General features: G+C 45.2%; 1 protein-coding gene across 2 annotated transcripts in view; it reads left to right on the forward strand.

Moving 5' to 3' along the window:
• The first annotated feature begins 1981 nt into the window (after positions 1 to 1981).
• The window catches only part of LOC141049313 (protein mono-ADP-ribosyltransferase PARP15-like), an 86358-nt gene continuing 63280 nt past the window's right edge, over positions 1982 to 25059 (forward strand). The window contains exons 1-5 of one of the 2 annotated variants that reach the window (XM_073545604.1): positions 1982 to 3207; positions 10176 to 10326; positions 11769 to 11831; positions 12922 to 13095; positions 24449 to 24612. In XM_073545604.1, the coding sequence (XP_073401705.1) occupies positions 10212 to 10326; positions 11769 to 11831; positions 12922 to 13095; positions 24449 to 24612 (516 nt within the window). In that variant the 5' untranslated portion in view covers positions 1982 to 3207; positions 10176 to 10211. Of the gene's footprint in view, positions 3208 to 7374; positions 7503 to 10175; positions 10327 to 11768; positions 11832 to 12921; positions 13096 to 24448; positions 24613 to 25059 lie in introns of those variants that run through there. The other variant, XM_073545605.1, reaches the window with a different exon arrangement.

Consider the following 25059-nt stretch of genomic DNA (forward strand, 5'->3'; position numbering starts at 1 on the left):
TATTTTTAGGATGGGGGGCCAATATCTGTGGCCCCTTAGCAACCTGAGAATACCAGCCCCAAGATGTCTGCTTCAGCAAGGCTGGTTGTCAAAAATGGTGGTGACACCCCAATGTTTTCTTAAATTATTTATTTAAATTAAAAAATACGGTGTGGGGACCCCTCTATTCTTGATAACCAGCCTTGTTGAAGCTGACAGCTGAGTGTTGCAGCCCTCAGCTGTGAGTTTTGCCTGGCTGGTTATAGAAAATACAGGGGAACCCACGCCATTTTTTTTTTTATTATTAACAGCACAGGAGCCGGCTGATGAATACTCCCATCAGCGGCTCCTGCTCTCACTGTTATTAGCAGTAGCAGGCGTCGGCTGATGAGAGCAGTAGTCCCCACAGTTGACACCAGTGACCGGAGGTAAACTTTATATCTCTGATCACAGCTGCATGCTCACGCTGTCTTTTGACAGCGTGGGAACTGCGGGTGTCTGGCAGTGATGATTTCACCACCGATCAAAGCAGGATGTTCGGTCCCCCCTATTCAAGTGAATGGGGTCTGGGTTCGGGTCCGAGTACTGTTCTGGTACCTGAACTTTTTGTAACTGTTCAGCTGAACCCACCGGACTCGAACATCCAGGGTCCGGTGGATTCGGACCAGGACCTTTCTGACGGCATCGTGAGTATGGATATACATGGATCACATGGACATGACCTCACGGCAGATCCTGAAACTCCTGCAGGTCCTGAAGGAAAACAGGGGTACAGTCAACACCCTCACCCAGAGGTGAGTCAACATGGGTAGCCAGACCCTCCCATCTCTCATAGCTACCCGGACCCAGTGCACTTAATGACATCTTTAGTGCTCATGTACACTAGAGACAAAATACTCCAGGTTGCATCCATCCCTGTGACATATACCTCCCATTAACCACGCGACCACCAGTCACACCACACATGGCTTACATAAACTAACTGGGGAAGAAGGGGGGTGTTACTGACATCAGAGTTGGGCTACTGGGAGAGAGGGAGGACAAACTTCTAAAACTTGATTGCATAGCAGTGTAACAGCAATAATACAATGCTATTTGGTCAAATACCACAATGTCATAGAACGCAGTACAGCAAAAAAATGTCAAAAATAGATATAGAAACACACAACCTCAGATTATGACCAAGGAAAGACGATATGTTGCCGAAAATAATTTTTTAAGTAAAACACCTTTATTAGGAACATATATAAAAAATAGTGATTCTCCAAGTAATGGAGCACAAAAAAGGAGCATTCAAAAATCCTGGACTAGATAAATATCATGAATGTAGATGAAAAATGCACACATAAAAAATGCACACATAAAAATAATGCATGACATATATGCAAAAAAAATTTTTTTATATTATATATGACAGGAGGTAGTAGTAATTTATGATACACAGATGTAACGATTATGAAATTATTATTACAATAATCTTATGCAAATTGCACTGCATGATAAATCATAACCGATAGCATAGAAATAAATATAAATGTATTGCCATACCTAATTGAAAAGGAACATGAGTGAAATGTTCCTATGCTGCATAGTTACACATGATTGAATCATGTGTATAAACAGAAGCCCTTATAGTAAATGTGCTAAAAAAGCAACTCAGATGAATCTGCAGAGTTCACAAGATAATTTATGCAAACCACGCTATGTGTGCATTAAGCAAAATGGTAGGCACTGCACTAGTTAAGGAAAGTGCCTCTGACTGTGGGGCCCCCTCTCCCTCCCCCCTTATTCCCCTGGTGGCTGTAGCGCACTTTGCCTGATACCCCGGAGATTCGGCGGGTTGGGGGTTAAATCTTTCAGTGTGCTAAAGGCCAATAGGAGCAGGAAGGGGTTAGCACAGCCCCTTCCTGTGGATATAAAATGTGGGAGCACAGCCAGCTCCCCCTCTTTCCCTGGATTTCTGGGACCTAGAGGCGCTTGTCTGAGCGCTGTCTGGTGGGAGACATGTCAGGCCCTCTTATTGAGGCCCTGCGTTTGAGAGAGACGAAGGAAGGTGAGCACTGGTTACAGGCTCTGGTTACAGGGCTCAGTGCTCATCTTTCCAGCCCACAGCTGCCAGCTTCCTCACTTCTGCCTGGCCCCGTCTCTGGTCTCCCGCCGGCTGGCTCGGCCACCGCCGCGTTGCTGCTTCAAGGACAGGCGGCGGCGGGTCAGCAAGGAGGCAGGCGGTCCGCCCGGCGCTCCTGCCCTCCTGCGCGTCTTGGGGTGATTTCACCGGCGCCTGCTGGTATCTCTTGTTGGCGCGCGACCAGGAGGAAGTCCCCGCCCCCTCACTTCCTGCCAGTGACTCAGACGCGCGAGGCTGCAGTGTCCCCCCGGAGCAATTCGCGCCAGTCAGCGTCGACGTCTATCCAGGCTCCCAGCCCCCACACTCATCCTCCACAGGTGCCCAGCACTACCGTGCGTACCCAGAGGCAGCATTATGTGGTAATTAACCCTCATAGTTCTGAGGTGCCTGCCATGGGAGGCAGGCAGAGCAGTTCATCTGCTGGCTCAGTAGAAGAGCCCATTGTGGCACAGCCTGGAGGGAGTGCAGTTTTGTCCCCTGATGGGGCTCCTACTTCCGTGCTCCTTATGCCGATGCAGTCTTTTATTTCCGGTGGCAATCAGCCCGCACCGCCCCCGTCTGAGGGGTGTACCCCGGGTCTTATAGGGCTTGTTTTGCTGTGTCGCCCAGGCTCAGGGGCACGCAGATCATAATGTGGCCCCTGCTACTGCGGGTCCTGGCACAAGCAGGGAAGCTTCTGTAGCCCCTGTTCAGGGTGATCTGTCACATAACAGGAAGGTGGACCGGCGTAGATGCCTCAGATCCTCTTCCTCTTCTTCCCCCCCAATCACGCCGCGGGCATCACGCACCGAATCGGCGTCGTAAGAAATCTAGGCATTCAGGCCATAAGTCCTCATCCCATGGGCGTTATAAGTCTCGGTCCTCGAGGCGTGGCTTTCCATCATCATCTTCTGCGGTGACAAGCGCGTCTGAGAGCCCCGAGCGCGTGCTTCATCCTCCTTCCGAATGCAGGGAGTCGAGGGTGCAATCCAGGACTTCCAGCCTGGTCGAGCCAAGCGCACCTCCCGAGGCTTCAAGTCACAGCATCAATTTCCACGCGGCTTACTCTGGAGCTGGAGTTCCTCCACCAATGGGAGTCCCTCCTCCGTCAGCGAATTTGGGTGAGTGTTCTTTTCAAAATGTGGATAATACTGCAATTATTTTGGCACTGAGGGCGCTGATCGGGCAATTGCCCGCCCCGACTGGTGAGGCGAAGGACGGTTTTAGGCTGGACTCACACTAACCTGTGCAAAATACGGTCAGTATTTTACATGCGTAATACAGATGACAGACCCCTAAACAGTGCTCCGTATGTCATCCGTAATCAAGGTGTGGTCGCGTATTTTGCGCATGTCAGCATCCGTATGTAATCCGTATGGCATCCGTATGGCGAGATTTTCTCGCAGGCTTGCAAAATGGACATATAATGGAGCCCTATGACAGTTTTAATAAAGAAATGAAAGAATAGATATAGACACATAGAATGCATATATATATATACTATATACACTCACTGGCCACTTTATTAGGTACACCTGTCCAACTGTGTGTTAAGACTTAATTTCTAATCAGCCAATCACATGGCGGCAACTCAGTGCATTTAGGCATGTAGACATGGTCAAGACAATCTCCTGCAGTTCAAACCGAGCATCAGTATGGGGAAGAAAGGTGATTTGAGTGCCTTTGAACGTGGCATGATTGTTGGTGCCAGAAGGGCTGGTCTGAGAATTTCAGAAACTGCTGATCTACTGGGATTTTCACGCACAACCATCTCTAGGGTTTACAGAGAATGGTCCGAAAAAGAAAAAAAATCCAGTGAGCGGCAGTTCTGTGGCCGGAAATGCCATGTTGATGCCAGAGGTCAGAGGAGAATGGGCAGACTGGTTCGAGCTGATAGAAAGGCAACAGTGACTCAAATTGCCACCCGTTACAACCAAGGTAGGCAGAAGAGCATCTCTGAACGCACAGTGCGTCGAACTTTGAGGCAGATGGGCTACAGCAGCACAAGACCACACTGGGTACCACTCCTCTCAGCTAAGAACAGGAAACTGAGGCTAAAATTTGCACAAGCTCATCGAAATTGGACAGTAGAAGATTGGAAAAACGTTGCCTGGTCTGATGAGTCTCGATTTCTGCTGCGACATTCGGATGGTAGGGTCAGAATTTGGCGTAAACAACATGAAAGCATGGATCCATCCTGCCTTGTATCAACGGTTCAGGCTGGTGGTGGTGGTGTCATGGTGTGGGGAATTTTTTCTGGGCACTCTTTGGGCCCCTTGGTACCAATTGAGCATCGTTGCAACGCCACAGCCTACCTGAGTATTGTTGCTGACCATGTCCATCCCTTTATGACCACAATGTACCCAACATCTGATGGCTACTTTCAGCAGGATAATGCGCCATGTCATAAAGCTCGAATCATCTCAGATTGGTTTCTTGAACATGACAATGAGTTTACTGTACTCAAATGGCCTCCTCAGTCACCAGATCTCAATCCAATAGAGCATCTTTGGGATGTGGTGGAACGGGAGATTCGCATCAGGGATGTGCAGCCGACAAATCTGCGCCAACTGTGTGGTGCCATCATGTCAATATGGTCCAAAATCTCTGAGGAATGCTTCCAGCACCTTGTTGAATCTCTGCCACGAAGAATTGAGGCAGTTCTGAAGGCAAAAGGGGGTCCAACCCCTTACTAGCATGGTGTACCTAATAAAGTGGCCAGTGAGTGTATATATATGTATTCTATGTGTCTATATCTATTCTTTCATTTCTTTATTAAACCTGTCAGTGTGAGTTTACTGTATAGCGCACTGAATTGCCGGCTTTGCTAAAAGACACCTGGTGCGTATTTCTCGCAAGTCACACGTGTGTTCCGTGTGTAATCCGTATTTTTTGCGCACCCATAGACTTGCATTGGCGTATTACGGGCGTAGTACGCTGACAATCGCAGCATGCTGCGAGTGGCACGGAGCGTAGAATACGGATGAGAAATATACGGCTGGTGCGAGGAACCCCATAGAGAATCATTGGTCCGTGTCTAATGCGTGCTTTTTGCACCTCTCACTCTCCCGTATTCCTCTCCAGTGTGACCCCAGCCTTAGGGTTGATTCCTCGCTAGCGGGGGTGCATAAGGATGCCATATTTTGCGGGGTTAGTGCGCTGGGATCGCATATAGATGACGATACAAACAATAAAATCTGGAAAAATGATTACATTGATATTTGGGTATTGATTTCGGTGGATCAACATACAGTTGACAGGGAGCGGAGACCTGTCGAGAGGTTTTTGGATTGGGTACGGCAAAAAGTGGCAAAAACCATGAATAATTGGTTGCAGGCTTCCGCCGTGTTGGGTTGCATTATGGGGCAGAGGCACCCGGAGCGGTGCTCAGAGTTGTTTATATACCAGGACATGATTTACAAATCATACAAGGGACATGGTGGGTCCGCCTCGTGGCGGTATGATGAGGAATTCCGAAGGTGTTTGGCTCTACACCTGGAAATAGGGTGGGTGGTTAAAGCGACGGAGGTCTGGTTGCTTCTCATTATGACACAAAAGCATTACCCCTTTCCAGCAGCGACAACTGGGCAAAGCTCAACAGGCCCGAATTCAGTGGTCATGCGAAGACCCGGTGCCTGTTGGCTGTTTAACGAGGGACACTGTCGATTTTACGGCCTCTGCAAATTCAAACATGAATGCTTGGCGTGTGGGGGATCTCACCCAGCGGCCCGCTGTCCCCGTCCCGTTGGAAAGCTGCCAGGCAAGCCGCAGCAATCTGAATGGAAGGACACCGGTGAGCATGGTTGAGATGGGACCGTGGCTCAACCTGTACCCCAATAAGGAGGCTGCAGGTCAATTGCGTTTTGGTTTTTCTTATTGTTTTTTTTATACCGTTGCAAAGTTCACCTAGCTTTCCGGCAAATTTGAAATCTGCACGCGAGCACCCAGATGTCCTCCTTTCTAAGATTAGGAAGGAGGTTGCACATGGCAGAATGGCCGGCCCCTTTTCCTCTCCGCCGTTCAAAAATTTCAGAGAGTCTCCCCTGCGTGTTGTGCCAAAAAAAAAGATCCGGGATCCTTTCGGTTGATTCACCATTTATCGCATCCAAAGGGTTTTTCTGTAAATGATGGGATTTCATCGAAAGATGCGTCTGTGTCCTATGCATCTTTTGATAGGGCGATTGCGTTGGTCAGAGAGGCGGTCAAAGGGTCCTGGTTGGCAAAATCAGACTTTGATTCGGCCTTCCGTTTGTTACCAGTGCATCCTGATTGCTTTCATCTGTTGGGTTGTCAGGTCGAAGGGGAGTACTACTATGACATGTGCCTCCCAATGGGATGTTCCATCTCCTGTTATTATTTTGAACTTTTTAGTTCTTTCTTGGAGTGGGTGGTGTGATATGAATCTGGAAGCAGGTCCATTACTCACTACTTGGATGATTTTCTGTTTGTTGGTCCTAAGGATTCGGACTTATGTTTTCGATTGCTTGAAATGTTCAGGTCACTTGAGCAGAATTTTGGTGTGCCTTTGTCGGCTGAGAAGACTATTGGTCCGGTTCAGGTTTTGTCATTCTTGGGTATTGAAATAGATACGTTGGCTATGGTCTATCAATTGCCCAATGACAAGGTTCAAAAGATGATTTCGTTGATTGAGGGTTTCATGGCAGTCCGGAAGGTTACCCTGGTACAGATGCAATCTTTGCTGGGCTTGTTGGTTTTTGCTAGCATCATGCCAGTTGGCAGGGTTTTTTCACGGCGGTTGTCGCTAGCTACAAAAGGCATGTCTAGCCCACACCACAGGCTCTGGATTACAAAGGTCATGAAGGCGGATCTGGAGGTATGGTTGTCCTTTGTACAATCATTTAATGGGCACACTTGCTTCATGTTACCTCATCGGACGACCCAGGATTTGGAATTGTTTACGACGGGTAATGAGGCTACTGCTTTTGTTGCAGTTTTTGGAAATCGTTGGTGCCGGGATTCTTGGCCTGAGTCGTGGTGTAGGACAGGTTTGTGTCATGACAGAACTTTGTGTGAGAATTTCCCTATTGTAGTCTTGTTTGATCTCTGGGGTGAGTTTTTGTGCAACCATGAAATTAATCTGCAGACCGATACATTGAGTATGGCACGGTGTATCAATCATTTGTCGTCCAAGTCTTTGCAGGTGTTGAGCCTTCTGCGGAGATTAACACTGTTGTGTCTGAAGTTCAATATTTGGCTTCGCACTCAATTAGTTCAGAACATTGATTACGCAAGATATAACTCATTCATTCATTTTGATTGGCAGGTTTTCCGAATTACTTTTCCCAACGCTCTCCCAGCGGGTTCCCTCTGCCCTCTGCTTCTGTGGGATTTGGTCGTGAGCAGCTGATGCCCCTTGTCCGTTCTTCGGTGTCCTCGTCAACTTGGCAAGCATACGGTAAGGCTTGGGATGATTGATGCCTCCTGCTTGATGGCAGCCCGGTTCAGGTTTGTGATAATGCTAGATTACAAGTCACGACGGAATACATATGTCAGCTTAATAAGAAGGGTTTGTCGGGTACATTGGCTGCAGCAGCGTTTGTCGGGTCTGGCTTTTCAGTTTCAGTTGTTGGGATGGGCTGATGTTACCAAACCATTTATCATTAGACAGGCCATGAAGGGTTGGAGGAGGATTCAGCCCAGCAATGAGTGCAGGCGACCCATTTCACTAGCTTTACTTGGCCGTATCATAGCCATTTCGGAATCTGTGTGTACAGTAGTTCTTCTTTTGAAGCGGCCCTCATTTCCGCAGCTTTTGGCTTGGCATTTTTCGGGGCATTAAGGAGCAGTGAATTGGTCCCGCGTTCGAAGTCTAGTGAAGGGGGTGGTTTACTATTTGGGGATGTGGTGTTCTTGGAAGCGGCGGTTTGCGTTTGGATTCGTAAGTCGAAAACAGATCCATTGGGCTGGGGTACTTGGGTCTTGCTGCGCGTTTCAACCCCCCCGACGTGCCCTGTTGCTTTACTTAAAGCTTATTCGGCCCTTAGAAAGGGGGGTAGTTTTTTCTTGGTACATGAGGACGGCTTACCCTTAATTAGGTACCAGTTTCAGGCTGTATTTAATAAATGCTTAGCGGTAACGGGCGTCACGCCTGGAGATTATGGTACACATTCTTTTCGTATTGGGGCTGCCACTGAGGTTGCCAAGGCTGGTTTGTCTGATGTCGAAGTACAGAGGATTGGGAGATGGCGTTCAGCGTGTTTCGCTCGATACATCCGGCCTGATTTGTTGTACTAACACTTTATTTTACTCACAGATGCCGTTAGACCAACGGTCTGGTTGCTTGGACATTCGCATGAGTTTTGGGCAGTGCAACGGGCTGAATGCTGCCCAGGTGGTAAACTCTTGGGTTTCCGTGACGTGAATGTGCTGTGGCGGGGCATCGGGGGATTGCAATGGCCACAAGTCCTACAGGAAGTAGTGAACATCGCAAGAGGATCCAGAGGGCCAGTAATACTGGTTCTTCATGCAGGAAGAAATGACCTGTGTTCATACAAGGTGGCGGAGCTCCTGACCATGATTCTGGCTGATATTGAGCATTTTCCTAGCTTTTTTCGGAGCTTGTGTTGGTATGGTCCGAAATCGTTCCGAGGGTAGTTTGGCAAGGAGCCAGAGATGGAATGGCCGTCGAACGGACCAGGAGGACAATTAACACCCGTATTTCTAAGTTTGTGCGTGAGAAGTGCGTTGTGGTCATCAGGCACAGACAGTTGGAGGGTGACAATGTGGCTCTGTTAAGGCCAGATGGGGTCCATTTGAGCGATATTGGTCTAGATATCTATTAATCTGGCCTCCAAGATGGGGTTGAGCAGGCGTTATTGTTGATGGGTGGGGGTCGGAGTCCTGTTTGAGAAACAAGATCCTCCGTAGCGGTGAAAGGAGGAAAAGGCACAAGGTTACAGCTCGCTGGCTGACTTGCCTGTGAATAAGCAGCAGGGCATTAGGCGGTGAGCGTGTTTTAATAAAGTTACATGCCATTTAAATGTATGTTCCAAATAAATCTAATAAAGCTGTGACCGACCTTCACCCATCAATTTTGTTTTTTGATTTTGGTTTTGTTGTTATGGGTGGGGTGAGGGAAGTGCGCCAGGGGGTTGTTTTGTTGCTAATGGTCACTGCAGTCTGGAAGGCACTGCACTAGTTAAAGAAAGTGCCTCTGACTGTGGGGCCCCCTCTCCCTCCCCCCTTTTTCCCCTGGTGGCTGTAGCGCACTTTGCCTGATACCCCGGAGATTCGGCAGGTTGGGGGTTAAATCTTTCAGTGTGCTAAAAGCCAATAGGAGCAGGAAGGGGTTAGCACAGCCCCTTCCTGTGGATATAAAATGTGGAAGCACAGCCAGCTCCCCCTCTTCCCCTGGATTTCTGGGACCTGGAGGCACTTGTCCCACCCTTGGTTTTTTTTTTCTGTTTTATGTGATGATTGTTCTCTAATATCAATATCTGTTTGTCTTCTCATAGAATTCAAGTCACAGCGGTGAAAGGTTATGGCTCGGTGGCTGACTTGCCTGTGAACAAGCAGCAGGGCATTAGGCATTTAAATGTATGTTCCAATAAAATCTAATAAAGCTGTAACCGACCTTCACCCATCAATTTTGGTTTTCGAGTTTGGTTTTGTTGTTATGGGTGGGGTGAGGGAAGTGCGCCAGGGGGTTGTTTTGTTGCTAATGGTCATTGCATTCTTAAATTAGCTGTGCAAAGAAAGCAAACAAAATTGTCTGCATTACTTACAAAGTGACGTGTGCATAAAGCCTCTGGAGATGTGCTCCCACCCGACAGCGCCGTTTCGCTATCCCGCTTCTTCCATGGGGGTATCGCATTGAGCTATCGTGTTCCATTGCTTGGAGAATCACTATTTTTTATATGTTCCTAATAAAGGTGTTTTACTTAAAAAATTATTTTTGCCAACATATTGTCTCTTTCCTTGGTCATAATCTGAGGTTGTGTTTCTAATGCTATATGGTTGCCAAGTCGTAGGAAATTACATTTTTCTTTATATATTTCACTAACTTTTTTTTCTGTTCATGCTAATGTTATTTGTTGTTGATGCTCTTTCTTGTATTGTTTTAACACAGTAACTAGGAATTGAAATCTCGGAAAAAAACGCCATCATGAGCGATATAGTGGTGTGTGAAGCCTCTGTGAAGTTGAAAAAGGGGGACATCACCGGAGAAAGTACAGACGCTATAGTAAATTTAACAAATGCAAAGCTTAGCCGCAGTTCTGGTAAGGAGCTTTAACAAACAAAAAAAAAGATCTACTGTATTTATGTATAACATTAATAGGGGAAAATAATAAAAGACTTATCAAGTTTTGCACTACAAATTTACCGTAATTGGATATTACATCTAAACACTGACCACATGGTTATAAAGCTTTCCACATCGTATGGAGTTATAGAGATCTTATTAATGTTTTCCTGGGGTACGTTGGGCACTGTTTTTGGCCTCAGAAAATTTGAGCCATAGCTATGCACATCCCTTTTAGTTAGGTTGTAGCGTGAAAGAAGTGACAACATGAATCAAATGTTGCAGTGAAGAGAGAAGCTGCCGGGGACCTGCCTGTCCGAGTACAGTGTTCTTCCGTTCGGCTTGGTCCTCAGCAGCTTTTAAAGTATGCAGTGTTTGAGTCCAACATACCTGGATGAAATTATGCAGCCAGAGTCTGATACATGCTGCTGGGGAATCAGACAGAAAGTATCTGCTCTCATGTTACCTTTAGGAGTATAACACTTACACTATAGAACCTGGATTAATACAAAGATAAGTAATAGAACCAAGCTATCCACACAAGTAGATCTGATACTAAAAATTAACCTGGTTCTTTTTTATTAGGTTAAACACCTTATAATAGTGAACAACTTGCCACTTTTACCACTTGCCTTATGTACTGTGGCTACTTGCCACATGTGGCACCTGGAAAATAAGTAGAGTACAGTAATTGCAGTTTAGGTTTGGCATGAGCAAAAGGTTGACACCTTTCTATTGGTTTCAAGTGGAAAAATAATAGGGATGGGACACAGCTCCTTTGTATTAAAACATTTTTACTGCCAAAGTACAATTATCATGTATGAACAAATCAGAAAAAAGCAGAAGCCAAAATGTGGCAACTGGTTTTTTTTATGCACTGCGATATGGAAGCCATTTTTGCAAAATAAAAAAAAAACGTGGTCATATTAAGTTTTTTGTCATGTATCACAAAACAAACTGCATACATTATCATCTTGGACCTGAATAATAGACTGTTGTACTTATTTTAAAAATCTATGTCGGAATACGATGTATAGTCCTGATCTTGAAATGAATATTTTATGAGTTCAACTATAAGGTGAGCACTAATGAACCTGACTGACAGCTGCAGCTTGTAGTGAGTATTGTGAAATCTGAACAGCAGCGGGTAGGAGGCACACTGAGGAGCTGTCAATCAAACAGAGGGCATAGATTGAGGTTAAACCTTCACAATGGACTGTGCCATTCTGACCAGGAGCTTCTTGGAAGGGTACACCAGTCTAAGCAAATTTAAGATCTATTTTATAATGCACTTTGTAACCTGGTGATACATTTTATTAGCTGTTTAATAGGTGACAACAAATTGCCATTCTTTCAGAATGCTGTAAGAAATATGATGTCCGTATATCAATTATTTTTATTCTTTATATATTATTTTAGGTGTAGCTAAAGCCATCTTTGATGCAGCAGGTCCTAACATAAAAGAAGAATGTGAACGTCTAGGTATGTCAGCTTGCCTTCTATATTACTTCCTTTTAGTGTTGTGTGAAAAAAAAAAAAGATTTATACCTCGGTCTATTGTTTTGCCACTTTCACTGCAGATCTGATGCCAATGACAGTTCAAACTGACAGTGGTGCTAACTTAGTATGGTATATATCAAGAGATAGTGTTAGGCTCACCTTGTGGGGTAGATGCGCCAACCTCAAGGTCTGGCTTGATATACAGGCCATGGGTATTGGTGCAGAAGGCAGGTGAGGCACAAGGGTAATGGATATCAGAGGTACTGGAAGTCGCAGGCAGACAGGTGACATCCTGGAGACCGCAGACAGGTAACAGAGGTACTAGAAGCTGCAGACAGGACTCAGGAACACCAGAAGTCTTAATGTCAAGAAGACACGGGGTGTGTCTTGGTGAGGCTTATATGGGAGTATGCCAGGTCGCCTGCAAAGCCCAGTGTGGAGCACAACCGAGTGCAGTGGACCGGGATGAGGAGAGCAAAGCCCAGATCCAGGACAGGTGTGTAACAGATATATCAGGATTTTTAATTACTAATTGAACATTTTTAAATTGTTGGTGTCTGTGGTGGAGACAGACTGAGAGCTGACCACGTTCGGCTCATCACTTGATGACATGAGGTTCTCAATTAGGAATTGAGATTTATCAATATTTGAGCAGCAGAGACGTTTGTCAGCACTTCAGGAAATATCGGCTTCTGAGAGTGCAATGCTTCTGTATAGGTAGAAGGTGAGTCCTCCGAGTCAATTCCTCAGGTGGGCCCGATGTACAGATATGTCCTTTACATTTTCTTTTGATGTAAAGTATGCTATTCTGAGATGATTGACACTAAATTATCAGCTGTAAAATAAAAACTATTCTGTGATATTCCATCATGAACATTCAACATGTCTGATTCCTCTTTTCCAAGGTTCATTTGTCAGTGGACAATCACTTATATAAAATAATCTGCCGGGCCGCTGACACTACCAGAATTTTGCTTAGCGACAATACATCCCTATAAAAAACAAAATCATGCATGGTTTATCATTTTTGTTATTTGGCTTTACAATTGTGAAATAATTGTTTTTTTTTCAGCTAAACTCCCCAATGAAGGCTACGTTGTGACCTCAGCTGGAAATATGAAGTGCCGCAAAATAATTAATCTAATTGAAGTACAATCACATAATATTGTGCCCTCGGTGATGAAAGCTCTTAAAGCCTGTGATCAAAACAAACTGACGACTATATGTCTTCCAGCAATGGGAACAGGTAAGTAATGTTTCTTCAAGCTGAAACGTTAACGTATTCATCTGTCAATGTATTTGTCTCTTTTGATGATATATGTCGAAGGCTCCATCATATGGAGCCTGACGGAAAAAAAGTAATGAATCAAAATAACATCAATGGAACAAAACACACCCCACTGTAAGTTAATATTGGTCCATTGGGCACCAGTAATGCGACGGATCTGGCACTGTCATGGTTTCTGTTTGACTGAAATCATAATGTGAACTGAGCCCAAGTCAAATTGGTAAAATGAGCCAATGTGTATTTATGGTGTTGGTTTCAGTTGGCTGCCTGAACAAATGTGCAACAAAATGTTGGGTGCCTGGGAGTAAGCGACCAGCATGACCCTGGAGAAAAGACCAATATGGTTTTCAACACTTCTGTCTTCTCTGCTTTCACATACAAAGCACTCTGCTCCCTTTATTGGTCCCAGAGTGGTAGGAGGGTAACTAGATCCAAATCAAACTGAAGGATAAGTAAAAAATGATGTCTTTTTCAGGTGGATGGTTCAGTCGCCACAGAGGTACTGCACCTCCTCCTGAGGTGTGGTACCCCACTATCCAGGTAAGGTGGAGGCGCCTGACCACACTCCAACACCTACACCCCACACCACAAAGTAGTGTAGCAAAGCACCTTCGGCGGCTCCCTGCTTGGAGTGTAGCATAGCATCCCTTGGTAGCTCCCTGCTTAGAACACGAAACGTGCTGGGAGGTGGGTGGAGTTTAGTTTACGTGAAAGAGCGGGAAGAGTTGAGTTCAAGTCAGTCAGTCATTCATTCAGTCAGAGAGTGAGGATGTAGAAGGACAGAGAGTGAGACAGAAAAGATCCCCGGGAGAGGGATGGGAGAAAGAAGTGCTGCAGCAGGCCACAGTGATCTGGGTCTGCTGGCACAGGAACGAGACAAAGAAAGGAAGCTTGATTCTCCAGAAGAAAGAAGGATTAGCACGGAACGTAAGGAGAATAGGAGATCTAAGGAACAGGGTTGGAAGAGAGAACCCTTCCCAAGTTCACAGCGCAAGGCCGGGGTCCGGTCCCCGAGGTTGTACGGATGCTAATGGTCCTGCAGCAGACACCGGAGGAATAGAAGTAGTGACCACTTTATTCCCACACAAGACTTGGGGGCACAAAAGCAACATAATAGTGAGCCAGGACTTAGTAGCAAGGAGTCCCCGAAGCAGGCTACAGCTGTCTGCCGTACAAGTAGAGTTCATAGGAACATCTGACAGGAGGAACTCCAGTGTAACTCAGTACTGGGAGTACTTCATTCAAAGGCGCTTTAAGAGGAGACGTTCAGAAAAGGCACATATGTTGGAGGAGTGTTGGAAAGGAGTACTTCATCTTGCCTGGAAGATGGCTGAGCTCCGGACCCGGAGGACACGGCACGGATGCGGGCACCTGTACCTGCAACAGACTGCGAGTAAAGCTTTGGAACTACATGCCCTGGTGTCCTCCACTTATTCCTGCGCCAACCCGCCCAGCACTGCTACATCCATTGCGCCCGACACTACACCATCTAAGTGTCACTTCACCAACTCTGCCCTGGGACTACAGCCCTGCCTGTGGAGGGCTATAACATCACTGCTGCACCACACCATCTGTCCCAGAGGATCTATCTGCAGCGTCGGCTTACATCTTCATTGCCGAACACCACAGGTGGTGTCACGAATCACTTATAAACTTTCATCACCATAAGCACACTGCAACAACTCCTTTTACAATGGGCGCCCAGGGCCACGGGCCAGGTCCCAGCTGCCGTGACATCTCCCATTGAAGCTCATCGGGCCCGGTATCGAGTACCCCACAGCTCTGGGAGGGCGACCCATATAACGTACAGTTGCGTCATTTATTGGATCCCTTTCTTTGATGCAGGGTCGCAAGCCAAGCCTACATCTTTCCCAGCTGATAATGGCTGAATAATTCAGCTATCATCTGCCTCTAACAGCTGTGAGAGGAGCGGAGGTCCACCCCACAGCTGTTAGATGTTGATGATGGCTGCCAAATAATGATTAAGGATCCCAACTGATGTGAAACCCATCAGTAAGGCTAGTTTCACATTTGCGTCCTTGTGCGCAGCGCATCGTGCGCAAGTAGAAACGCATGCGTTTGCGTTTTTATGCACATGCGTTTTCTAGGTGTCACATTTCACAGGACAAAAATCCTTGAAACAGACTCCACCAATGGGACATCATTGGGCATGTGTCATGGGAATTCTTTATATAGACCCTGTTACAGCTGAATTCTTCAGATTTTGCTGCTGATGAAGAAGACATGCTGCAATAAAAAAAGAGACATTAGCACATAATATAAATGGAGAAAAAAGTACAGTCAGACATTAGGTTTTTTTTACTCACATTTCAAACAATATTTCTTTGTGCAGGGGGTGGTTTAAACCAGTGTCTAGACATGTTTACTCTTAAAACGCATGCGCACGCCTGCGTTCCCCTAGGCTGTAATGCGTTGTTTTGACACATTCCGTGCACAAGCGTTTTTTTTTAACACCTTTGGGTGGACCCAAAAATGCAACCGGTTGCGTCTGGCGCGTCTAGACGCAGACCTGGAAAAATCGCATGTGCACGAAAACGCAGACGAATGCATGCAAACGCAAGACCATGCATACGCCATGTTAAACATAGGTACGCATGATGCATGCGCATGGATGCGCACGATGCGCTGCGCACAAAAACGCTAATGTGAAACCAGCCTTACTGTACCTGTGTCTGTGATCCCAGCGATGTCATTTACTAGGCTGTGTGGAGTTGTTTCAGTAAAATCAGTTTATTATCAGCAGGAGATTATCCCTACAGGACTAGGTGTCTTGTGCCAGATAGTCCTCCTACTCTGTGTAGGCCTACCAGTAAATGTACAGTGTGCACAGAAAGCCAATCAGTGGTGTGGGTGGAGTTACACAGAACTCAGCATTCAGAGCACTGCTAGATTGCTGCAGAAAAGAAAACTGTGATTGTATCAAAATGACAACATGCAGACCAGTAACTGATACATCGCTGGAATCAGAGACTCTGCCTCTACATTATGCTGCTCTCAGATTACATGGGCAACAACCTGGTGACAGATTCCCTTCAAACAACAAATAAACCGCTATAGTTTGTTTTAAGTGAAAATACTGACAAAACACTCAAAAAGAAGCCCAAGCATCTTACATACATTTTTTATTCTTCCCATTGGCTTGTATTGAAAGCATTGAGCATCTTCGTAGGGAAAAACACTTGAACGGACACGCCACTTCTTTTAAAATTTGGCGTTTTTGAAAACCTGAAGTGTTTCAATAATGCTCATATGCCTGAACATATGACCAGCAAGTATATTTTCCATAGAAATTGATGGGGAGTTTCAAAAATTCTGAATATACAATGCTAAAATAAAGGCACATCAGGGACCTCCAGGTTCTGGCAACGTGTTTTGAGGGTCATATGATAAAAGACTTTGTATTATTAAACTACACCCAGAATGATATTTCTATTTCCTATCTCCTTTTTTCCTCTACCCTACACTATATGTCTTTTGGATTTATTAGCTTTTTAGGAAAGAAAACTAGTAGTCATGAAAAAAGCCATAGAAATCATGTCCATAACCCAGCAAAGGAAGAAAATGTCAAAAAATGCAAAATTGTGATTGGTCCTGAAGGTGAACCTGAGATTATTGTGAACCTCAGACTTTTAAGAAAATAAGTCTTTGCAGCAGTGTGAATAGAAAGATGTCCTTGCATTACAAGATTGTTCTCATGTTTAAATTAATTTTTTTCTAATTATTCCTATATATTTAATGGTGGCATTGAGATCAGGATTAGGCCTATTTCACACATCCGTTTTTCGCCGTTTGGCGAGTTCCGGCTATTTTTACTAAAACCGGATCCGGCGAAATGCAATGCCGGATCCGGTTTTTCCCCCATTGACTTGTATTTGCACCGGATCGCGCCAGATGGCCATGCGGTTTGTCCGGTTTTTACCGGATCCGGCAATATGTCTCAATCCGGCGTCTGGAAAAAATGGCAACTGTAACGGTTTTTGTCTCCAGGGAAAACTGAAAGCGCCGGATCCGGCGCTTCCAGCTTTTTAACACAATGAAAGTCTATGAGCGCCGGATCCGGCCAAAGCCGGATCCGGTGGCTGGATCCGTTTTTTTTGGTCTGAGCATGCTCAGTAGCCCTGCCCACAGCAAACATATATAACCATGACAGTGGGACCCTCAGCCACAGCCAATATGCCAGCCAAGAGAGGAGCCAGCCGCAGGAGAAGGCAGGAGAGTACCGCACCACCAGCACCACCCCAAATGGAGTCAAGGGACCTTGCTGAACAGGCAGAGGAGAGTCCACCAGCAGACGACAGACGGTAATTATCACATCCCCCATTCCTCAAAAATTTAACCAATTTTTTGTCTTTTAGCCAGGGCCATGGAATATCAATATATTAATTTGCCCTTTGTTTCTCTTTATTCCCCAGCAGAAGCCGCCCTATAGAAGCAGCAGCACCAGCAGCAGCAACAGGATCGGAGTCTGGCCGGCAGCAGGACACCACATCTTCTTCTTCTTCTGGGAGCCCTCCCTCGCATCGTCAGCGTTTAACGGTAATTTTTTATTTCCACAATCCATCATCTCTGGAATATATGTCTATTCATTGGCTTTTATTTCGAAACAGGAATCACAAGCTGAAGAGGATCTCCCTGAAGAAGAACGAAGGGGTGGACAGATACCTGGAGTGGGCTCGCAATTGGTAAGTTTTCTGCATCAATCGCAGAAACACAACATCACACTGCACACAACACATAGAAAACAATTTAGTGTAGACATCACACAGCAAACAACACATATGCCTACATCCAAGCACATAATTTATTTATTTTTTTCTAGTCTTCCGAATCTGGTGCTCGGCCAAGAGGTCCTCGCAGTGCCTCCCAGGGTCATCGGCGTGAGCAACGCGGCGGTCACCATCGTGTAAGTATAATTTGTTTTTTCTGTTTTTTTTTTTCCTTTTTTTTTTTACATTTCTTAGTAGTGTGGAGGCTAATGGTTTTTTTTTTCTCTTTTTCTTTAACAGGCTTCACAGCGTGCTCCCGACTCTGACGGTGAAGAGGGGGGGATTGACGTGGACCTCCTCATCGATCTGGTCAGAGAAAGGGAGCCGCTGTGGAATATGGGGGACTGCCGCCATGCCAATCTTATTGTGACCCTTCGGCTCTGGGAGGAAATCTGTTCGTTCCTCGTGGACCGCTGGGAGGACCTCGATGCTCGGGCCCAGATTCAAGAGCGTAAGTATATACAGTTCCGGTTGCTGGATGTAAAGCAGTGTTTCCCAAACTCCAGTCCTCGTGGTCACCACGGGTCATGTTTTCAGGATTTCCTTTTGAGCAACACTATGGAAATCCTGAAAACATGACCCTTGGGGGGCATGAGGACTGGAGTTTGGGAAACACTGATGTTGTATACTAACCACTTTGTGCTTTCTTGTTTCAGGGGAGAAAATTGTGAAGCAGTGGTGGTCTGTGAGGGATCGGTTCAAGAAGGAGTTCAACAAAGAGATGTGGGCCCCGAGTGGATCTGGAGGACACAGGAGCAAGTACAAGTACGCTCGAGCCCTGTCATTCCTCCGGGCAACAATGGTCACCAGAAGGTAAATATTACACACCCCATGTAAAAAAAAAAATGTTTACATGTGTAATTTTTTTTTTCAGCCAGGGCCATACCATGTCAGTATATTAATTGTATTTTTTTCTCTTTATTCCACAGCACGGTGACCAGCACTCGGGAGCCTGCACGGTTGGACCCTTCTGGGGCGATCCCTGAGGAGACCGGCACCGAGGGACACTTGGACCACCCCGGCCCATCTGCACCTTCCCAGCCTACCCTCACATTCGATCCATCTCTCCCATCCACCAGCGCTGGAGCATAGTGGCCGCCTACATTACATGAATCCGCTGGTGAGGAGATCGCTTTCCCTTTACCCCACCCTTCTGCCGCTGCCACCTCTAGTACACCTGCGGGTACTGGGCGGCAGCGGCAGAGGGGTCAGGAAAAGACCCGTGCGCCCGAGTTCTTGCATCTGAATGCATCTTTCCAGAACTGTCTTAAAATCTTGTCAGAGCACATTGTCGCAGGCTTTCAGCAGATCAACTCCGCCATTCTGGAGTTGAAGACACTTCTGCAAACCATGCATTCAGAAGCAAGAAGTTCGCCAAACCACACGTTTTTCAGGTCTGTAGTGGAGCGCATGAAAACGCTCTCTCCTAGCCAGCAGATGCATGTAATGCATTCGTGCCACGCTGCTCTACTGCAGGTTACCTCCCAACCTCCTCCTCCCACCCCACGAATTCCTCCACCTGCACCCCCTCCAGCCAATGTCCCTCCTCCCCCTCCTATTCAATACCAGAAACCTCCCCCGTACCAGAAACCTCCCCCGTACCAGAAACCTCCCCAGTACCAGCAACCTCCCCAGTACCAGCAACCTCCCTACTTCCAGCAACCGGCCCGTACCAAACTCCTGCCCGTACCAAACTCCTGCCCCGCACCAATTCTCAACCACTTCATCTGCTACTCCAGTCCCTGCTCAACCCTCCACTCCACCACACACCACCTGCTCTGCCTCCCACATGTCCACCCATTCTATTTCTTTTTCCACCCCATCACCTCTAACTGTTCCTTCCCCACCACCATCCCAGTCCTCTCTCTACACTCCCAATGTCGAAGTGTCCCGCAGCCCCTCCAGCAGTATTTCCACCCCACACTACACTAATTTATGATTGTGTGTCGACAATAAAAATACACGTTTTTGGGTTTAAAGCTTTATTAAAAAATTTTCTATTGAAATTGACAAACATTTTATAAAAAAAAAAATGGTTCAATAAAAGTTAAATTGTTGGATTACAATTGTTGTCTGTCATTTATTTCTGCGGCTAAATATGTTTAAACCAAAAGTAAAATACTGGGTATAGAAAAGGTAAAAATTATTGGGTATACTAAACGAGGTAGATAATTTTGGGTAAAAGGTAAATAAACAGGGAGGAAATGGTTGAGGAGGTAACAGTGGCTGGGACCCTAGGAGGTAGCGACCATGCTATTTTGGAATTTTGGATAACTAGAGGCGGAAGACCTGTGAAGACTCAGACGTCAAGGTTAGATTTCAGAAAGGCAGATTTTAAGGGATTCAGAAAGAGAATTGGAGGGATCCAATGGCTGGATATCCTTAAAGACAAAAATGTCCAGGAAGGATGGGAAATCTTGAAAAATGAAATTCTCAAAGCACAGTTGTTAACAATTCCGAAAAGAGGGAAGAATAGGAAGCATTTAAGGAAACCAGGATGGATGAACACAGAACTTAAGCACATGCTAAAAAGGAAGAAAAAAATGTTTATAAAATGGAAAGAGGGAGGCATATCTAAAGAAGAATATAATGCTGTCTGCAGAACATGCAGGGCACAAATCAGATTAGCTAAAGCTGAAAATGAATTGAGGCTTGCAAGAGATGTCAAAAGCAATAATAAAGGATTTTGGGGATATGTCAAAAGTAAAAGAAAAGTCAAAGATGCTATAGGATTTTTACAGGATGAAAATGATGAAATGGTAAGACAGGATGTTGAGAAGGCTGAACTTTTAAATTCCTATTTTGCATCTGTTTTCTCTCAGAAAGGAAATGTAACATCAACTGTTATTCACTGTCCTATTAAGGAAATAGAAGAATCCAGGATATCTATAAACAGAAAGATAGTGAGGAAACACTTAGCTAACCTAAATGAATTCAAGTCTCCAGGTCCAGATAAATTACACACCAGAGTACTGAAGGAGATAGCAGAAGAAATTTTTGAACCCCTCTCCATAATCTTTGAAAATTCTTGGAGAACAGGAGAAGTGCCAGAAGACTGGAGAAGAGCAAATGTTGTTCCTATCTTCAAAAAGGGGAAGAAGGTGGACCCAGGCAACTATAGGCCGGTGAGTCTGACTTCTATACCAGGAAAGATCTTTGAACAAATTATTAAACAACATGTATGTCAATACCTGGATAAGAATGAAGTGATTAAACAGAGTCAGCATGGGTTTGTAACTAATAAGTCATGTCAGACTAACTTAATTTCCTTCTATGATGGTATCACTGATTGGGTGGATCAAGGAAATGCTGTAGATATAGTATATCTTGACTTCAGCAAAGCATTTGACAAAGTCTCTCATACAATCCTTATTGAAAAAATGACTAAGTATGGAATGGACAAGGCAACTGTTAGGTGGATTCATAACTGGCTTAGTGATCGGACCCAAAGAGTGGTCGTAAATGGCTGCACATCCAGTTGGAAGAATGTCTCAAGTGGGGTACCACAGGGCTCTGTCCTGGGCCCTGTATTGTTCAACATCTTTATCAACGATTTAGATGAAGGAATTGAGGGTAAACTGATTAAATTTGCTGATGACACAAAGCTAGGAGGGATAGCTAATACTAGAGAAGAGAGAGAGAGAGGATTCAAAAAGATTTAAATAAACTGGAGAAGTGGGCAGCAACTAACAGAATGGTTTTTAACAGGGAGAAATGCAAAGTACTACAACTGGGCAATAAAAATGAAAAAAGCATATATAGAATGGGAGGAATAGGGCTAAGTGACAGCACATGTGAAAAAGTTATACTTGGGTATACTTGGGTATACTAATAGATCACAGACTGAATATGAGTCAACAGTGTGATGCAGCAGCAAAAAAGGCAAATGCAATTCTAGGATGTATTAACAGAAGCATACAGTCTAGATCACGTGAAGTCATTATTTCCCTCTACTCCTCTTTGGTCAGACCTCATCTGGAATATTGTGTCCAGTTTTGGGCAACACATTTTAAAAAAGACATCAACAAACTGGAGCAAGTTCAGAAAAGAGCGACCAGAATGGTGACCGGTCTGCAAACCCTGTCTTATGAGGAAAGGTTGCAGGATTTGGGAATGTTTAGTTTGCAAAAGAGAAGACTGAGAGGAGACTTAATAGCTGTCTACAAATATCTAAAGGGCTGTCACATTGTAGAAGGATCAACTTTATTCTCATTTGCACAAGGAAAGACTAGAAGCAATGGGATGAAACTGAATGGGAGGAGACACAGATTAGATATTAGAAAAAACTTTTTGACAGAGTGATCAATGAGTGGAACAGGCTGCCACGAGAAGTGGTGAGTTCTCCTTCAATGGAAGTCTTCAAACAGAGGCTGGACAGACATCTGACTGGGATGATTTAGCGAATCCTGCTTTGAGCAGGGGTTTGGACCAGATGGCCCAGGAGGTCCCTTCCAACTCTACGATTCTATGATTCTATGATTCTAAATTTTACCTTTTGGCCACAGTTGTGTCCCTGGTTGTGTTTTAGGCAAAGTATTTCACCTTTTAGCCAAAGTTGTGTATCTTGTTGGCGATTACCTAACAATGTACACAACTTTTGTTAAAAGGTGAAATACTTTGGCTGAAACACAACCAAGGCACAACTCTGGCCAAAAGATAAAAAAAAATTTGATAAACCACAACAAGATAGACAACTTTGGTGGCAAAGGTATACTGTTGGTACAGAAGGTACATGACTTTGGTTAAGGGCAGAAATTTATCAAACTCTGTCATCCTGCCAGTCTATTCTTCCTTGAGGTGACAAAGTATTGGGCAAAATTGTCCCTCATTCGTGAAACCGTCACAGAACTTCTATTGGTAATGTTATGGTAATCTTGCAAGGTGGTTTCTTCAGAGTGGTCCTCAATGGAAATGGGTCCTTGCAGATAACAAAATTGTGCAGGACCACGCAAGCTTTGATCACCTCGTCCACAGTTTCAGTCTTGAGGTTGATCGCAGTCAATAGGACATGCCATTTGGCTGTCAGAATACCAAAAGCGCACGCCACCATTCTTCTTGCTCTTGTGAGGCGGTAATTAAAAATGCGTTTTGTTCTTGTCAATTCTCTGCTAGAGTACGGTTTCAAAAGGTGTTCTGACAGCTGGAAGGCTTCATCCCCTATACATACAAAAGGCATAGGTGGGCCAGATGTTTGAGGCAGCGGTCTAGGGGGTGGGAACTGGAAGGTGTTTCCATACAGTCTACACCCCATGGCAGACAGTTTGACAACTTGAGAGTCATTGGAGCGGCCATAGGCCCCAATATCGACAGCAATAAATTTGTATTCCGTGTCAGCGATGGCCATGAGGACAATGGAAAAATATTTCTTGTAATTGAAATATTCAGATCCCGATCCTGCTGGCTTTACAATGCGGATATGTTTCGCGTCCACAGCGCCCAAGCAATTTGGAAACTGACATATCTGTAGAAACTTTTCAGCAATTTCAATCCACCTCTCTGTTGTGGGCTCTGGTACAAACTCATCAACTAAAGAGTCCCACAGTGCACGGCATGTGTACTTCACAATTCCAGATTGGAAATCCCAAGTCTGTACTGGAAATGGAGTGACGAAAGGGATTCTCCAATTGCAAGAATCTGGGGGGAATTAAAAAAAACAAATTAGTTCAAAATCACAGCATTACATACCAAAACTCAGCTATAACACTTGGAAATACAATCTACCACCAACAACATTCCAGTGAAAGTGTGCTCTGAAGCGAGCAGATCCAATAAATGTGGCTTACCTTAGAGTCACCATCAGACGCTCTGTCGGAGAAATGGAGAAGCGGCAATAGGTGTCCGATCTTCTTATGAGGTCTGCAATGCGCTCCACCAAGTAATCAAAATTCTCCATTTTCATCCGAACATATGCAAAAAATTTATCCGGGTTTCATCTAAGGTCCATGCAGAGTGCAGAATACACCCCACGCGTCATTCTCTTGGCTGTGATGGGGTGGATCCACAAACGGCGTTGACGTCGCTGACGCATGATGCGCTGCTGTCTCACTCTCTCCTTCTCCAGAACAATCACCCTCAAACGATTCGCCTCCACTGTAAAATCCACCAAATTCTTCAAAATGTTTCCTATCATAACATCCATCTTCGCCAGTCACTTGCTCTTCTCTCCAACCTGCACTTGCTCCTCTACAACCTGTCAAAGATGGGCTGTAGGGACACTCTATATATAGGTTTTCAGTAGCCAATTACGTTTGGAAGCCCCCAAGGGACGTTTAAAAAACCGGATCCGTCGAAATCCGTGGAAAAATGGATCCGGTTTTTGGTCAGATGCGCAAGACGGGATCCGGCAGAAAACCGGATCCGTCACATCCGATTTTACATAACATTTGATGGATCCGGCGCTCCGGCGTGACGCCGGATCGCGCCTGACGGCGAAAAACTGATGTGTGAAAGTAGCCTTAGTCTGGGAAGTAAATGGAATTTAATTCTCATTTGTTTGTTGTTGTTGTTTTTTTTTCATTTTCAAGGAGAAGCTAAATTAGATGCTGGTATTTCCATAAGACACATTGTGAAAGGAATAGAAGATTACCTAAGCGATCCTTCTGTCATGACCGACATTTGTGAGATAGTCATTGTTGTCTTCAAACTGGATATTTATGAAAAATATCAACGTTTTTTTCAGAATTACAAGGTGAGAACAATCAAAGCTCAGCGAACAGCAGTCATTATCATTTCTGTGAATAAGCTGCACTTACTATTTTCCATGCATACTTTAGCAGTAAGAACCTCCAGTTTATTGTGGCACTGTACCTCTCCCTGTCCATACAGTAAAAAAATAATTTAAATTGATCACCTCCTGACCCAAAGATGGCGCTGGTGGTGTACAATTGCCTATCAGGGCTAACCCACTGAAAATTAAGCATTACTACATGGATAAAAAAAGATGCAAGTGATGGTAGATTTAGAAGCTGGAAGACCCTTCGACGATCCTCAGGAATGACATGCAAAGAGTCAGAGCGCCGAAAGGTAGCTGTCCTAGAGAGGTAGAAGTGAAGAGCTCTCTTCTCTGACCAGATCCAGCTTGTGGAGAGACCTTTCCAGGGGATGAACTGGGGAAGGGCAAAGGGAAGGCAGGACG

Source organism: Dendrobates tinctorius, unplaced genomic scaffold (assembly GCF_039654945.1).
Source record: "Dendrobates tinctorius isolate UK_male_01 unplaced genomic scaffold, ASM3965494v1 ptg000143l, whole genome shotgun sequence".
Taxonomy (NCBI): domain Eukaryota; kingdom Metazoa; phylum Chordata; class Amphibia; order Anura; family Dendrobatidae; genus Dendrobates; species Dendrobates tinctorius.